The 16,732-nt window shown below is 39.2% G+C and overlaps 1 protein-coding gene across 1 annotated transcript in view; it reads right to left on the minus strand.

The window, feature by feature from the left end:
• The window catches only part of LOC140170310 (FERM, ARHGEF and pleckstrin domain-containing protein 1-like), a 186,321-nt gene extending 175,623 nt beyond the window's left edge, over positions 1–10,698 (minus strand). Inside the window, 2 exon segments of the mRNA XM_072193678.1 lie at positions 4,336–4,899; positions 10,571–10,698. Of these exon segments, the coding sequence (XP_072049779.1) occupies positions 4,336–4,815 (480 nt within the window). The 5' untranslated portion in view covers positions 4,816–4,899; positions 10,571–10,698.
• Positions 10,699–16,732: the final 6,034 nt, after the last annotated feature.

Here is a 16,732-nt window from a genome sequence, read left to right on the forward strand (position 1 = left end):
GCCCCCCCCCTCCCCGTGAAGTGGCGTCATGGGGGATCATGGGCGTAGCTAGGACTTTTTAAGGGGGGGGGGGCAAAGGAGTGAAAGGGGAAACCCTCATTCAAGGGGGGAAATCTTTAACGAAACAAAATAGGCTCAAAAGTACAAAAAGACCCTAGTAAAATTCTTCAGGGCGACCGCATCCAAAGGGGGGCGGACTTTCCACAGGGGTTGGGGTAGCTTCCCCATTGCCCCCCCTTATGTACTGACACTGAGCGTATGAGAAATTTGCTCATTTCCGCATAAATTAAGACATTTTAACAACTTCCGCAATTTTAGACATTTTAAATGGTAGGCCCTAATAAAGTGAGTAGAAAAAGTGAATAATAAATAATAGTAGACCTATTCACCCATAGATATTGGCCAATGTCAATGCACATGTGCACGTGGCATCACTCTGCTACCGGTATTTCTTTTGTGCCAGAAGAGGCATTTTAAAGGAGTATATTAATACTTGGCTTTTGCAATAATATAGCCCTACGTGCCAAAACTTGCTTGCCCTTCTCGGCCTGCCTAAAAGTATACCGGTTGCCATATAGGCCTAGGGGGACAATGTTTTGGTAGGCCTATGTCGATAGAGGGGGGTTGGCATGTCAAAGTGGGGAGGACAAAGATTTGTTGGCATGGGGAAAGAAATTCACCACCCCAGATGGCGAGTTGCGATAATATAAACTTAATCAGCGGTGAAAAGCACGAGTATAGGCCTACAATTCCATAAAATAATAGGCGTGAGCCTACATTTTAAAGGTAACACGGAAAAATGAAAGTTAAAGGTTATACTTATAGCCCGGGGCAGTCATATAATTAAAATATTAGATGATGAAATAAGCATGATAAGGGGCTCACTGGGGGATTTCCAAATGGTGTAGGCCTACCAACTGAATTTCTTATAATCTTACCCCTTCCCCGGCCTTCATAATCGCCTTTGTTGTCCCTGTTTGTTGTTATAGTAGGCCTAGGCCTATTAGTGGTTTAGCCAAAATTAAAGACAAAATCTCATCCCGGGAAAAAATCATCAGACATTTTACACGAATCTGATTACTAGCCGGGATAAGCCTATGATAGGCCACCTAGGCCTACATTATATCGGGCTTCAACTTTGTCAATTGGCCTACTGCTGTTAGGATCCTATGCCAAATACATTTCAAAAATATTAAATGACAATTTAAATGACTTATCCTTCACTTTTAGACATTTAGGCCTATAAACAATTTTAATTTTTCACACTTGGGATGGGAATGTCTAAATTCGAGCGTAGGGCCTACGTTATAGGCCTGAGCGTGCAGGATAACGTGCAGGAATTTTTTTCATGATTTTGACTGCGTTTCTATTCTGTAGGCATACCCGTGACGTGATTCCAAAGCCTTGTGCGTGTTATTTAAAAATCAGTCGTGTCCCATTTAATGTGCGCCAAAAATTCCCCCCTTCGATCTGCCAAATTTTCCCAAATTCCTGTGCCCCGGCCCGGCCCGTCTTGGCTTGTCTAAAATTTGTTTTTTCCTTCTCCATGGCTCCGTGTTGGGATTGCCCCATACGCGAATTTGATCTTAAAAATACCTAAATATATACCAAAACTCGGCAACTCAGTATAACGCAATGGATTGTGGGTGAACACTTGTCAAAATTGTGCGTGTGTCAAAATTCGCCTACCGTATATCGTGCAGAACTCTATGGAAATATACACAATATTTGATTTTTTTTTCTTGGATAGCGACAATCATAGGTAAGTTACAAATGATATGACTCCGCTTAAAATATGCTATCACTGTATCAATTTTGGAGTTCCTAGTTGAAATGGGTTAGAAAACAAAAGGTAAAATAGTTACCAAAATCGCAAATATAAGCTTAACGCACTTACGAAATATGGTGGGTATAGGTGACGAGAAATGCAATTTTTTTCAACATTGCTGTAGTATGGTTGTGGTAACCTGTTACCTATGGCTTAATTAAGTTTCAGTGAAATAATGTAGCAAGTTAAAAATACAAAATATAGCTCAACATTGAAAATAGAAGCATTTTAACCAGTTCGTTTTTGATAGATGTGGAGCACTGAAAATCACCAAGTTCATGAAGCCATCAGGAACCACTTATTCCCATTTTACATATCAACATTATTTCTCTAATGCGTTAGCAACACATATCCAAAATTTTAACGAAATCCGTTGATAGCAAGCTTTCCAAAATGAAGTGAATTTAAAACATCAGTGATGTACCACCTTTTGGCTTCTACCTTCAAAAGCATGTAAGCTACATTGATACCGATGCCACCAATAGAACGAGAAGATTTGCCCCTTCATTTTGCATACCACTATGTCCAATTTTTTTTTCTCATTTCTTCACAAAATGCAAAAAACCCGTAAAAAAAAATGCGATGGGTGTAGTACCCCTTAATTTTTCATGATTTGAGAACAGTTTACTGATTTCTTGTATTAGGTAGGTCAAAAATGTTTTTGTGGGCTGTTTAATTTGTGGTTCTGAAATTGTTTGCGAAAAGCATAAAAATAAATTCCTTATGAAAATTTACTCCCACACAACATAGTTAGTTTTTATGCCTTTCAGGCTCTTAGTATAATTTTAAACAAAAACAATATTAATTACGCATGTTCAGGCCTTCATTAGTACTTGCCGTACAAAATACAAAATTAGAGAAATTGAAAAGTGAAGTTTGGTAGTCCTATGAAATTTTTAACACCACAAAAATTCATGACAGAACTGGAGCTTATATTATTAGCTGTAAATGAACTTGAATGGAGTCCCACCCTGACATGCAGATAATACCATTGGCATGACAGGGTTAAATGCTTTTACATGTGTGAGTTATACTACAACAGAATGAGTATGCTGCTGACCAACTTTCTGTTCAACGGAACTTGGAAGTAGGGCTTAGGCATCATGATTTGTTTCAGAGCAGTAAACACTTCAAGATAAAATACCATGATGGTTCATGATCATGGATCATTGCTCTAAATAAATAAAATATTGTCCAAGAGTGAAGAATGATCCTCACAATTTCTTTTTAACTCAAGGCTAGATACGCTTTTATTTTTACAAACTGAATTTCTTGCGATTTTGGGGATTTCCCTCTCTCCTGTTTGGAAATGGTTGTGTTCAAAATTTTGGATACCCTACATTCACTGTGAATTCATCCACTGGCTGGCACAATACATTTGATACACCACAAACAAAAGTGTTTTGATTTGGAAACATCATAGATGAATGAGAAATCTGCCTTGACCAGTTTACTGAATAAAAATCACTACAAGAACACTTGAAAGGATCCAAAATGAATGTACCATCACAACAGAAGTACTTGATTCCTGAGTGCACTCAACTGAAGTGTCAATCAGCCAAAATGGCATCACTTCTAATGGGAGGGTTCAATAACCCTCATTTCACAACACAAGCTCCAAAGTTGACCTCAAGTTGAGGAGTATGAACTTTTGTACCCAAATATTGAAAGGTCATTTTAAGACTGTACTAAGCAAGTTAGGGTTAAATAACTGGGCCTTGACATCTGAGCATGTTTGAGATCCGAGTGTGGTGGTGTCAAATTAGTTCAACAGGTGGAAGTAAGATCTTCTAATTGTCGGACATACGCCCAGCGCAACTTGGCCAGCGCAACTTGGCCAGCGCAAGGAGTAGTGGTAGGCGCTGCCAGGAGTAGTGGCAGTGTGAACGATGGTCGGCGAAAGTTCCGTGAGGTGTACGTCCGACAATTTACGTCTGAGCTGGGTGTAATCTCCGCCTAGTGTAAGTTGCAATGTGAAGACTGCTACACCTGGCACCCAGTGTAAGTTTGACCTTGTTTTGGTTGGAACTAATAAGAAAATTACATAACTTTAATGGTTGAAAAAGGTCACAGAAACTTCAGAAGTGGTAGCTGATGTTTACACCGACCAGGTAGTGAATGCTTGGTGGAACTGGTTGGCGTTGTGCTAGGAGTAGGCTTGGTGTGGATACACAGTAGGAGTAGGGAAAATATGCGTAGAATTTAATCAATGTTAGCATAAGTTTACCCTGTGTGTAACTCAAAATGTGAACACAACTGAAGATAGATCTTCATTTTCCAAGGTAAACTTTCAGTGTTTTCATCAGCTTATCATAATTGATTCCACTGTAAAACTATGAAGTTTGTAATGACACTAAATACATCTCAGAAACGCTGGAAGTAAATGGATTCAAACTTATTACAAGAACTTCAACATAAAATTGCCAAAAGCTCAAGTGCATGTTAGGAATTTACCAGTGTACAAATGTATGTTACATGTATGAAAACATCTAACCATGACTACTTACCGGAATTTCAACATTAATAACAGAGTCATCAAGCATCTGAACCTTCCACGCAACCATTCTCCCTCCTCGCCTAGAGGGCATAGGTCTCCCTGTACTGTCTCTGCCCAATGAATGATGTCCCGGCATAGACTGGGACTGGGCCGTGCTATATGAATGTGTAGGTGTTTCGGTAGGCGAGTATCCGTACGAAGCCTCACTTTGACTTTGATACGTATGATTCCCATCCGGGGTCATTCCGGGAGTCGGTCCGGGGGTCATTCCGGGAGTCGGTCCGGGGCTCATTCCCGGTGGATGGCCCATCATACGGCCATGCGGCCCTCCCATACCGGCCATCATACCTCCGGACATACCCGGTGTCATAGGTGATCCCATGCCATCGCCATAGATTGGCTGGTGCTGCAGATGTTGCTGCTGCTGCTGTTGATGCTGTAGATGTGGGTGTGGCTGCTGATGGTGTCGCTGTAAACTATCCTGATCCATTTTGCAGGATAGGTGGTTTATAATATTCAACTCCAAGTAATGAATCCACTGGTATCACAGATTGGGCATATTTCCAAAGGAGATCTGCAAAGAAATAAGTAACAATGAGACTTGTTGACTACCGGTACTCGGATCTTCAATTGACAATCAGAGAGTCTAAATGACCAGTGGTTACCTCAAGGCTCAAGTGTTTTAAGTTCATATCCTTAGATAGGAGATAATAGAAGTCACTATGGACTACAAGAGCCTCATCCCAATGTCATAGTCCAATAACCTCTATTACATAATCATAGTGCAAAATTGGACCTCAAGTTGCAGAGTATGAGTTTTTGTACCCAAATCTTCAAAGGTCATTCAATGAATGTACAAATGTATTGGGGTTTAAGAACTGTTCCCCTGATAGATGAGCATGTTGTGGATCCTAGTGAGTGACTTTCCCAAGGAAATAAAGTTAAAACAATTGATTTTGTGCTGGCTACTGTCTGGCAATTTTATTGTCTACATGCATGTACAATACATCCTAGTACACAAGCTCAAAGGATATGTGGGAACTGGGCTGAAGCGATTCGCCACCGTTGTTTAAAAATTTTAAAAAAAACAAAAAAAACAAGGTAGGCTCGCCCGCAACCTTTCCTGCAAAAATGTATACCGTACTGTACTGAATCAGTTGAGAATTCACGGCGCAGAACCATCAGGCTGTACAGAAAGCGGGTAGATAAAAAAATATAGAATTATGCCCAGGTTCCAAAATACTTTTCAGTTCACAACTGAACAGAACAATTAATTTACAAGATCTTTTTGTCTAGATCTAATAGTAATACCGTACATGATGTACATATTGTACAATACATAGCAGAGTTCATCACATCGTCTCATTCATCTGTTTTATCAGAGATACCAAAAAAATGTTCACTATTAAAATCAGGAAACTCGGAACAGGTTGATTAATTTGGTTGATCATCAGATCAACTTTTGTCACCTGGCATGAAAGTTCATCTGTGTTGGCAGACTTCGTAATTGTTTTTAACTTATGATCTCAACACAAAATTAAGACGGGACTCTCTTTATAATATTTTGTCATCTGCTTACTTGCATTAGGAGTTCAACTTCAAACTTTTCACACAAAATTCTGTAAACTAACCTTGCTTAACAAGGCATTAGCCAGAGGGGTGTCCAGGTGTCATTTGGACACCCTGTTTTCAATTTGGACACCCTAAAATTCTGGTTATTCCTTCATGTAATTTTACACGAAATTAGGGTTAGGGTTAAGTTTAGGGTCAGTTTAGGGTTGGGATTAGGGTTAGGATTAGGGCTAGGATTAGGGTTAGGATTAGCTTACACGAAATAATTACATGAAGGATCAACCAAAATTCTGATTTTTATAATGGAGTGAATAGGAAGTGGACACCCTGATTTTGTAGAATAAGGTATTTTTGACCATTGACACCCTACATGTAAAGACATCCCTCTGGCTAAATGCCTTGCCTGCTACTGTTAACAAGTATGGTTATTACACAGATCCTCACTTGTAACTTGTGCAAGAAGCATGGAACTTAGTCATGCGAATATCATACGTGCATGTTCATTGCATGTAGGCGTTGTGTCCACCACAGCCTAATTCCAACTCACATGGCTGCTACACATCACTTTTACACTATTATAGTTATAGCCTACACGTGTACACAAAACTATGATTAAACATGTGAACATGATTTGTAAGCTTACAGAAGTCTGCATATCATAGAGAGGAAATGAAGTAACAGAGGGGAAGCTGATGATTACCAGACAAAATGGCCAATAAAGTGAGCAGTTCAGAGCTAAAGGGAAGTGACTGACTCAGTGCGCACGGTGTAGTGCCACGCTGTGCCTGAAAACACGTTTTTTACACGTACATGTAATTGGGCTGAATCACACTGACAAGGAAGATCGGTGCTGTGAGTGTGTCCAAGTTTAGAATTCCAACGAGAATCCGAGAATCGTTTGTCATAAACAGATTTGCATGAATCAAAGTTGATTCTTGCAAACTTTGAATCACGCACTGTGCGACAAAATTTGGACCCTGGTTTTCAGCGATCAAATCTGTGTCTGCTGGGTAATGTGGGTACATACATAACTTATATAAATCCACAGGTACATACTAATGTGCTGTACGGTACTACAGATGAGCATGATGGAGTTTAGGCAAATGTGTGTAGCACTTTTGGGGGCAAGTCCTGTCACAGGCACACGTTTGACAGAATAAAATTGCTCTGGTACAAATGTAAGTTTCAGACTCTAAATGATGTGGTTTATTGGGTCCCCTCAAAAAGTTTTTGTTTTTTACATACCGGTAGGCCTACCGTATTTAGTCAAATAGTCGCCCCCCCTCAAATAAACGCCCCCCCACCACTTTTTTTTCAACCAAGATGTTTCAAAAATTCCGCTATTTCCATGCTATCTTGTATAGTAAGCTTACCAAGTTGCTCACATGGTTGATAATAGCAGCAATAAATGGCGAAAATCTGCATCGGCAACCCGGAAGTGAACCAAAAGTCAGTGTCAAAAGTTCATAGTTCGTCATTTTAGCGTGACTTTTAAGCTTACCTAATAATTTTAACGGGAATTGTCGTTTATTTGACGAAATACGGTATTCATTAGACCAGGACAGCAGTGCACATCATTTCTTGTAACATACAATAATACATTCAACATCTCTGCTTGGCTGGGTTGGGGTTATTTAATATTAATTTTAAATGAAGACATGCTGTGGACAAACCAACTGATTAGTATTTTCATTGTTTCCAAGGTCATGAACACGGTCGGATTGCGTACTATAGTTGTTGACAGCTCTGTTCATTGAAATAAAATCTATTACACATGTACATGTAGCTATTACCACAACATAAGTCTAGACATCCTACATGTAGCATGAATGTCAACACAGAGGGTATTGTCATGACAGTGTACATGTATGTGGCTCTGTCTACAGTCTGCACAGGCTATACGCCGTAGAAGTGACGTCATATCCGGATTAACTACCATAGCAATGGATGAATACAATTTTTGAATGCACCGTGCTGCACTAGTACAGGCAGGTTACACTCATCACCTGTGTGTATGTCAGCAAACATAGATTGAATACAATTACATGTACCGCTCTTTTCAATACTAATCTGACAGGTGCGAGTGTTGGAGTGATAAGCATTTATCATCTATGCCTTGGCTTGGTTCAATGCATCGGTACCGCGTGAACGTTGTAGTGCGGGGCGATATAGTCAGAATTGTATTCATCCATTGCTATGGTAGTTAATCAGATTGACTAGGTGACTTCTACAGCGTATTGAATGCTTGAAATTTGAATGTGTCACTTGGTTTGCTCAGTCAGTGCACAGGATTCCATCCATAGAGACTCACATGGAAATAGATTCAGTCTCAGACAGAAACAATATTCATGAGAGCACGTACATGTATGATCATCAACAAATTCGACATTGACATTCATTCATACTTTGTCATTCGTCATTTAGGGTGAATTTTGAGTTTACCTAATGATTTTAAGGGGAATCCATCATTCTAAAAATGATAAACGCCCCCCTTTTGGAAAATGCAATGCCCTCGGGGGCGACGCGACTATTCAAGGTCAAGGAAATATCATGGTACCGTACATGATTACTGCGTTTCTGACTCAAGACCAATTATGCCAGGTGCGGTGACCCACATTATGCCTGGTCAAGCACCCTCACAGACCCGAACGTAGTGAGGGTGCTTGGTATATCCGCCATGTTTCAAATCCATGCAAGGCCAGCATAATGGCCCGCAAATTTAAGCTTTATGAGAAGCCTATTTTAGTTGCAAAATGAGAACACAGAGTGGCTAATCTTTAACCCACAGTCTCAATCTCTCATGCCAGAGGTTAAAATAAAACGATCCCTAACTAATTATCAAAAGATCGTAAATTTAATTTCTTGAAACGTGCCGGCGAAACGATTTGTTTACAAGTAACAATCCTTGTTCCGGCACCGATACCGTTCATTCGGCTTCATTCGGCAAACCATGTGATCACTCAGGTGAACTAGGATTGGACGATCGATTGTGTTAAATTTTATCCAGGTTACCGGGCCATGCTTAATGGCGATACTCGGGTCTTGGAAATATTTTTCAACCACGTTGCAAAATGATCGGAAATACACCATCAAGGCGACTCGATCGGTAAGCATCATTGAAACTAAGCAATATTTAGTATTTCTTTTGCTTTTTCGATAAAATTGTAGTTTACAGTTTTGATTAGTTTGATGAGAGTGGATTTAAAAACCAGTCCACTAGTAGACGTTGTAATTGACAGTTTGACAGTTCCGCCGGAGGATATTGTGAATCCATAAGATGTGGCGATCAATTTCACGATTAAAATCTTTCCTTTGGGGCGATTTCCATTTCTCGCTATCATTTAAAGCCTGAAAGCATCAATACTAAAGATAGGCTATCAGTCGCTTGTGCAGATATATGTTAACATTGGATTCCATTTCTTGTTTATTGTTCACTGTATGGAAAAGCCTGTTCGGTTGTATATTGTATTGGTTGTATTTCCCACGTATAGACCCACATGTGTTGATTGCGGGTACAGAAAATATAGGAAAATCAAGTTACCATGTTACTTGTGATTTTTTGTTATTATTTTGATGTATCACCAAATGTTGTGGGATGTATGAACACTGAACAGGGTTCATTCATATATTTTCATGACTAAAGTAAACATTGTTTATGCCCTCGGGCCGCAAGCGGGCCACTCTGGCATATCATGTACTAAAATAAAAATATGTAGTACCCAGTACTAAGAAAATGAATGAACCCCATATTCTTCTTCTTCTTCTTCTTGTACGTTGTCGTTGACAGGCGGCTTTATATGCCACATTTCGTCAACAATAGTGTTTAGGGTACTTTCACAAAAAAAAGAAATAATGGGGGGAAAAAAATGGCAAAAGGCTGGATATCAATCTATTTGTGCTGTGCATGTGCTGTGCTGAAATGGATCTATTCTGTCGGTCCGTGTCACGTCACTTCCGGTTGATGATGTTCGAGTGAAAACAAGTCCGTGATTCGATTTTTGTTAATGATTTCTGTCATTGGTGTTATGTAAATTTCGATCGCAAATAGTCAGTGGAATCAAACAACCGTTTCTAAGTCTTCAGAGTGGAAGAAACTTACTTGATTTACCGTTTATATACTGACAAACTTAAAATTAAATTCCATGGTCGAGTGTCGTTTTTTCCGAAATTGAAGGTCACTCCAGCAATATCGCTATGTAGCCTCCTTCACAGCCGGTTTCTGTTGTTCACAACAAACCGTGAGCCACATGCAGTTTGGGCCCGAGACTAGAGATAACCCGGATGTCCGACCGACAGAATTCCTCACACACAGCAAGTATTGAAATCCACCTGTCCTTGCAAAAAAATTTATTTTAAAAAGAATGTGAGCCAATTTGCCTTGATACATAATCTTTCAACAAACTTGTCCAAATGAAAGCAATAAATAACGTTATATCTTACACATACCTATGCGTGACTCACGCTGGTTCTTATAGTACACTGATCATACATGCATATCTGCAGTACACAATAAAAAGTCAAAGAAAGGCACTGTACATTCAGTTGTACACACCGTACACTAAACTTCCAATGTACAGTCATACACCCATGACCCATCCAAACACAGCTTTATTTTATCCAAACGATACTTTCATAAGCAAAAATAATATTATTTCCATGTGCAGAAAACTTACCGATTATTATTCCACAGCTACATTTGAACAAAGACGGTGTAATTAGGTCAAAATAGGTAATTTTCACCTCGTTATCATGGTGCCTCGGATGGCCGTTTTCTCACCTCACGATTTTGACGATCACAATATCAATGGTTGCCGGTTTGTTTTTCGTGACCGCAAAAATACGTGACTGAAATCGCTAGAAATATAAACAAAGGCACCGCAGGACCGCACCTCTTTGATATAAAATTGGATCGATTGGGCCCATTTTATTGGTCGAGCTATGAGTTTTAAAATATTTTACGTCTCGTCCAATATTTTAAAGCTCATAGCGAGACCAATAAATATTGGGCGTAAAGCATCCAATTTTATCATTATTATGTTTTGGATTCATCAAAACATAATAATAATGTCGAAAGTTCTGCTTTTGGGGTTATTTTGTGGGCTTATCACAGCGAAGGTGTAAAACATTAAAATTGTGTATAAATTTGTCTTGTTGTTTTATTAGAGTGAAGGATAATTAATTAAAATTGTCATTAGGTATTTTTTATAAGAAAAATTTGGCAAAAAACAACCGTCTATTGACAAAGTAAAGCCTAATTCAAAACATTATACTGTTACATGCAGGCCTAGGCCCAGTTAATATCTCTAGACTACATAGAAATTACAGATTCGTGTAAACATTTTGTCTTTAATACACGGTTATCATCAGGCTTAGCACATCTTCTATACTAACAATGGTGCAAAAATCTGAATTTTTATGATTTTTACGATCCTCCGGATGAGCGGGCAAATTCATGAAGATAAATATTTTTACAATAATGTGGTTCTTGATATCAATAATCAGAATGGTGCCGGGATACAAGAGGGGAGATTATTAGTTTCCCGTCGCATTTTTTCAGTGAAATATGAGGTCATGATTTCATTATTCATTATTTTGGAAAATTTCATTACTGTCAAACTTTCATTTATATGGCTATACCTTGTTGATGAAAGACCATCTCAAAAATGTATCTGTATAAATGCTTAAATCAGCAGTACAGACATTTTGCAACACGTTGAGAAAAGATTTGAATTTGTTTTTAAAAATGAAAAGAAATTTGCAATTTTTGTAATCATAGAAACATGATTAGAGATAATCCTTAAATTTTCATTATTTACTACATCCTCTACCCCTACAACTAAAAAAATGCTGATTATGATCAGCAGCAGGGGATGTCAGACATTCCATATCAATTTTCAGATAATTGACTTTTTTTATGAAAATAATGAAAGTTTTGGTCAAATTGAAAAGGCGATGCGGACGGGTGACGGGACGCTAATCATTTCATTTCATTAGCCTTCACGAAAACAAAACACACAAACACTTATGGTTAAAAACTGAATAAAAACATCAAAAAAGAATAACAGTGACAGTTAGTAAGTTCACTTGAGATTAGCAATAACTTATTGAAAAACTACAATAAGTTCGTAATTTGGGCCGGTATATAAGTGGGCGTACAATGATGTTGGCCAGGCGCGTTGAGCTGATGTGGATAAAGAAATAATGATTTTTGCAAGATTGGCAAAATATTCATCAGCACCAATGGAGATTAGCCATGGGGCCAGGGCCGGATTTACCATTAGTTAAGATGGTCCCGGGTATGCACACTGTGCATTGCACAGGGCCCTCAAAATTTGGGCCCCAAAAACTGCCTTGTGCATTTTACTTTTTGGCCCCAAAACACCATGTTTTGGACCAAAATAATGATTGCAAATCAAAACTTGGCTACTACATTGCCTTCTCAGTGACATTGGGGCTTCAGTCCGAATTTTGGCCTGGCCCAGGGCCCCAAAAAGGTAAATCCGGCACTGAAATGGGTAGGAGCTGGTAGGGTGGCAAACCAGTCCCCTCCCCTGCTCAGTCGAAAGAAAATGTTCTGACAAAAATTTACGACTCACATTTTCCTTTTGGCCGTTAGACCCAAATGAACCAAATTTTATCCCATTTTGTATTTTATGCCAAAATGCCGCGCGCTTCGTGCGCATTTATCTCGGTAAAGCCATTCTGTGAGTAGATCTGCGAGTCTTCCCCTGGAAATAACACGAATCTTAAAAATAAGAGTTATAATTCCATCCTTTCTATATAATATAATAGGACTATCATAAATGATTGGTAAAGGAATTTGGGGAACACTGGCTTTGAATGTGGGGGAGGGATGCCTTCAATCCGATGAGCCAGGGGTGGCATATCATGTTGCCAAAAGCTAACCAGCATAATTTATTTCTCGACACCCTTGGTCTAGCGACGGCCCTGGTCTATAGCCTCTACGCAATCTGTTTTAGGCCTACACAGTTGAGTGCATAGCAACATAAGACCTGTGTGAGATCAAATGGAAAATAGGATTATGTGATTGGTTTTGATCAAAACCTCAAGTGTTCCCTTCTTCCAATCAGAATTGTTTTTATATCAAACGAAAGTTAACACTTTCCCCTAAAAACACTTCTTTTCATTAGTGTCAACAGATAACGCAATTCAATGTTTATAGCAAGGCGAATGTGGTAAAATTGTTGAAAACGACCCGTGCACAATTTTTGACCAAAATGTGGGTTTTAAAAGTCAAAACCTCAAGCGTTCCTTATAATATTTTTCAAATTTTATGCCATTAAATGAAAGAGCACACTTATATTGTCCATATACTAGCCTCATCTTAATGAGCAATGACCAATTCTCTTTAAATTGCCAATCTTTTGCAAAAAGTTACTATTTTCGCCTATTTTGTCATACGGTGATGAACTATGACTTTGCTAAAAAAAGAGCGCTTACAAATATTGATATGACTCAGAGGGACCCCCCCAGGCACCCCAGGTTAGCCCAACAAAAATGTTTCGTTTTTAGCCCCCCCGCCCAATGTTGAAAATCTTCCTAAGCCAATGAAACAAACAAATAAACATGCAAACAAACAAACACATGATAGCCTAATTATAAGTTTGCTTGAGCAATTTTGCCAGAATTTCCCTAGTTGTCTGCTAGTTACCACGGTCAGGTAATCTAGCGCCCTCAAAATTATCAAGCCTTTTATTTGGAATATTATTTATATTAAACGGATTTCTTATGAGGGAGCTCTACCTGGATAAAGGTCCTGGTCAGGCGGCAAGTGGCCTGATTGAGCCGGCAACTTGTGAAACCGCCCGGCCGTATGGCATTTTCCATATACTCGGTTAGTTTTGTGGGGTTCATTATCGAACCCCAACGGTTTTAGCTTATATTTATATTATTTATTAACATAGGCCTATTTGTTTGTGATATTTCAAGCGTTTTTATGGACCATGCAAAGTTGCATGTTTTTCCCCTCAAATTGACCAAATATTAAAATTTGACTTTCATTGTCAGTTAGAACTATAACTATTTAAAGGATTTTGTTGATATGTTTCATTTGGCAAAACAAGATAACATTTTTTTTAATTTCAAAAAAAGTGCTGTGTTTTTCTGGAATCAGGATTAGGCTGTACCAATAGACTTTTCTAATTGCTTTAGCTGGGCGCGCGCTCAGCCTAAAATGCTCAGGGCCGTTCCGACCATTAGGCCAGGTAAGGCGGTCGCCTAGGGCGGCAAACGCAGAGGGGCGCAAAAAAGGCGAAAAAAGAAAAAGAAAAAAAAAAAAAAACGGGAATGGGAAAAGAAAAGGGAAGAAAAAATAAGGGCGGATAAAAAGAAAAAACAGCATGATGCAGTCATGTCTATAGTAGAATTCATCTCGACCTTTGCAGGACTTAAACCCCATTAAAAGCTATTAAACCAAGATAACACTCATTGAAACAGCTCAACTGATTAAATCGGATCTTCTCTGGTTGTGCACATGTGTCTGTTTTTGCATGTGCGATATCGCAATAAAGCTGGTATTATAGCTTCAGTTGGGTAACCGATTATAAAGGAAACGGAAGGAAACAATGGGTATGTGCACCTTTGTTCACGAAATGAGACAATGACCTGCTTTTTGTTAACCAGCATTCTTGAAAATGAGCAACATAATGATTGTTGACTTAACACAGTTTGGAAATAATTTCTTCATATTTTTGGTGTTATTTGTCGTTTACATATCCTTCCTAAAACACAAAAGTGCGACCCTCTCCAAACACCTAAATTAGCTAAAAATTTAGGACATGTTACAAAACTATATTTTCTAGAATTTCATAGAATAATTTAAATGTAGCTTGTACCGTTTTTTTTGTGGCATCCTTCAGAAGTGAGCGGTCCGATACCAATATTTTCGGTCAAATCTCCATTCAATTAACACGGGGAGTTGGCTAGCTATGCCTTGCCCTCACTCATATTTTACAAAAGTGCGACCATTTCTGAACATCTAACCTAGCTGTAATTTTAGGTCATGTTAGAGAAATATATTTGCTAGAAGTTTGGAGAATAAATAAAATATTGGCTGGTTATTTTTCACACAGTGATGTTAACTAGGCAAGTGTCCGTTCTTCCAACATACATCATTTGTAGAGGTCACGCGTCAATGGTGAGAGCACTGTGTATTGTGTATAGGAAAACGGACAGTAACTGCAGTATCGGAGGAAAAATAAAAAGGGGGCGAAACGAGAAAGAGAAAACAGGGCGGAACTGATACGTTTTCAAAGGGTAACCCCCCCTTAACACCTTTTTGGTATGTTTTGGTGTGGCGGCAGGGAGAGGCTTTGCCTAGGGCGGCAAAATCCCTGGGAACGGCCCTGAAAATGCTATCTTCATTAGATAACCCCAGTGATATAAGATTATAACCCGACATAAAACGTTTTGCTGGGTAACTGACTTGACACTACGTACGACGACTCTGAAAAATGTACTCAAGTTTCCGAAAATCGACAGCCATCTTGGATTTTAAGGTCAAAAATAGGTCAAATCCAGCGCGGCGTAGCTGGGATTTTTTCCAGGAGGGCAAGACTGTATGGGGCGGGGGCCCAAATCCACCAAATTTCCCACTTGGGGGGGGGGCCCAAAAAACCAATTTTGCCAGGCTTATTGAAAATAATCGTATGGTATTGCATATCGTATGGATTCCCCATCTCTCTGCCCTCCTCTCCCTCTCTCCCCTCTCTCTCCTCTCTTTTTTCCTCTTTCTCCCTCCTTTTTGCTCTTTTTTCCTTGCACTAGGGGGCGGGGCCCAAATAGGCAATTTTTGCCTACGCTACTGGTCAAATCCTTGTAGTTTTACTGTTCATCACTCCATTCAGCATGAGCATAGTTTTAAATAGAGCGCCTATTATGAAGGCTGTGAAATAAATGTTTCTTGAATTTAATTGAATATGATAAATTTGAAAATTTGACTTCTGTGAGGTGATAATTGGCGGCCATTTTGGATTTGAAGGTTAGAAGTATAGGTCAAATCATCAAAGCGTGCATTTTACGGTAAAATGAGAAATTAGCACAATCGAATAGGCCTAACAAGAAGATACAAAAAAATGTACTCAGTGGCGGCCATTTTGAATTTGGCGGCCATCATGGAAAGAAATAATTTTGGCCCCTACTCCAGATTTGATTAGTAGGGGAGAGCGGGGAGTGTTCGCCCTATTTTTTTCTGACCAGCCTAGCGATGTCAAGTTTAAGATTAGGGATGACCTGATTAGCCCATGTGAAAGCCCTATGTCTTAGCTATATACGGCCACAATCCCAGAACTATAGGCCTTACAATAGCAACAGGATAGAGCAAACAAAAAGTTTTGCAAAGTGGCGAACTTGCCCCATATTGGGGCAGGTTCGCCCATATGGTGGGGTAAGTTCACCCTAATCACAAAAAAAGATTTAAACATTGCATAACAATAACATATTCAATGCAAACATTTAACAAGAGTATACAGGGCATTCATTCTCAGCTGCGGAGTCACTAAATTTGTTGCAGGGGTCGGGTCATGGTAAAATGTAGGGGTCCAAAGTGAGCTTAAACGTATCATGTTTACAACTTCGGGGAGATTATGGATTAGGGCATAAACGGTGGTATGAGTAATACTGATACCACATAACTTTAAAAAACATGCTTTTCAGTAGTTTTACCTTGTTTAATGGTATAATTATCAATATTTTGCATAATACGCTGATGGGGCAGGTCCGCCCTCCAGTTTGGGGTAAGTCCGCCCGGGGAAGATATAGGGCGAACATGCCCCATCCTCAAAAGGGCGAACGTGCCCCTTGTGCACATTTTTGTA

The sequence above is a fragment of the Amphiura filiformis genome, chromosome 14 (genome assembly GCF_039555335.1).
Source record: "Amphiura filiformis chromosome 14, Afil_fr2py, whole genome shotgun sequence".
NCBI lineage: Eukaryota > Metazoa > Echinodermata > Ophiuroidea > Amphilepidida > Amphiuridae > Amphiura > Amphiura filiformis.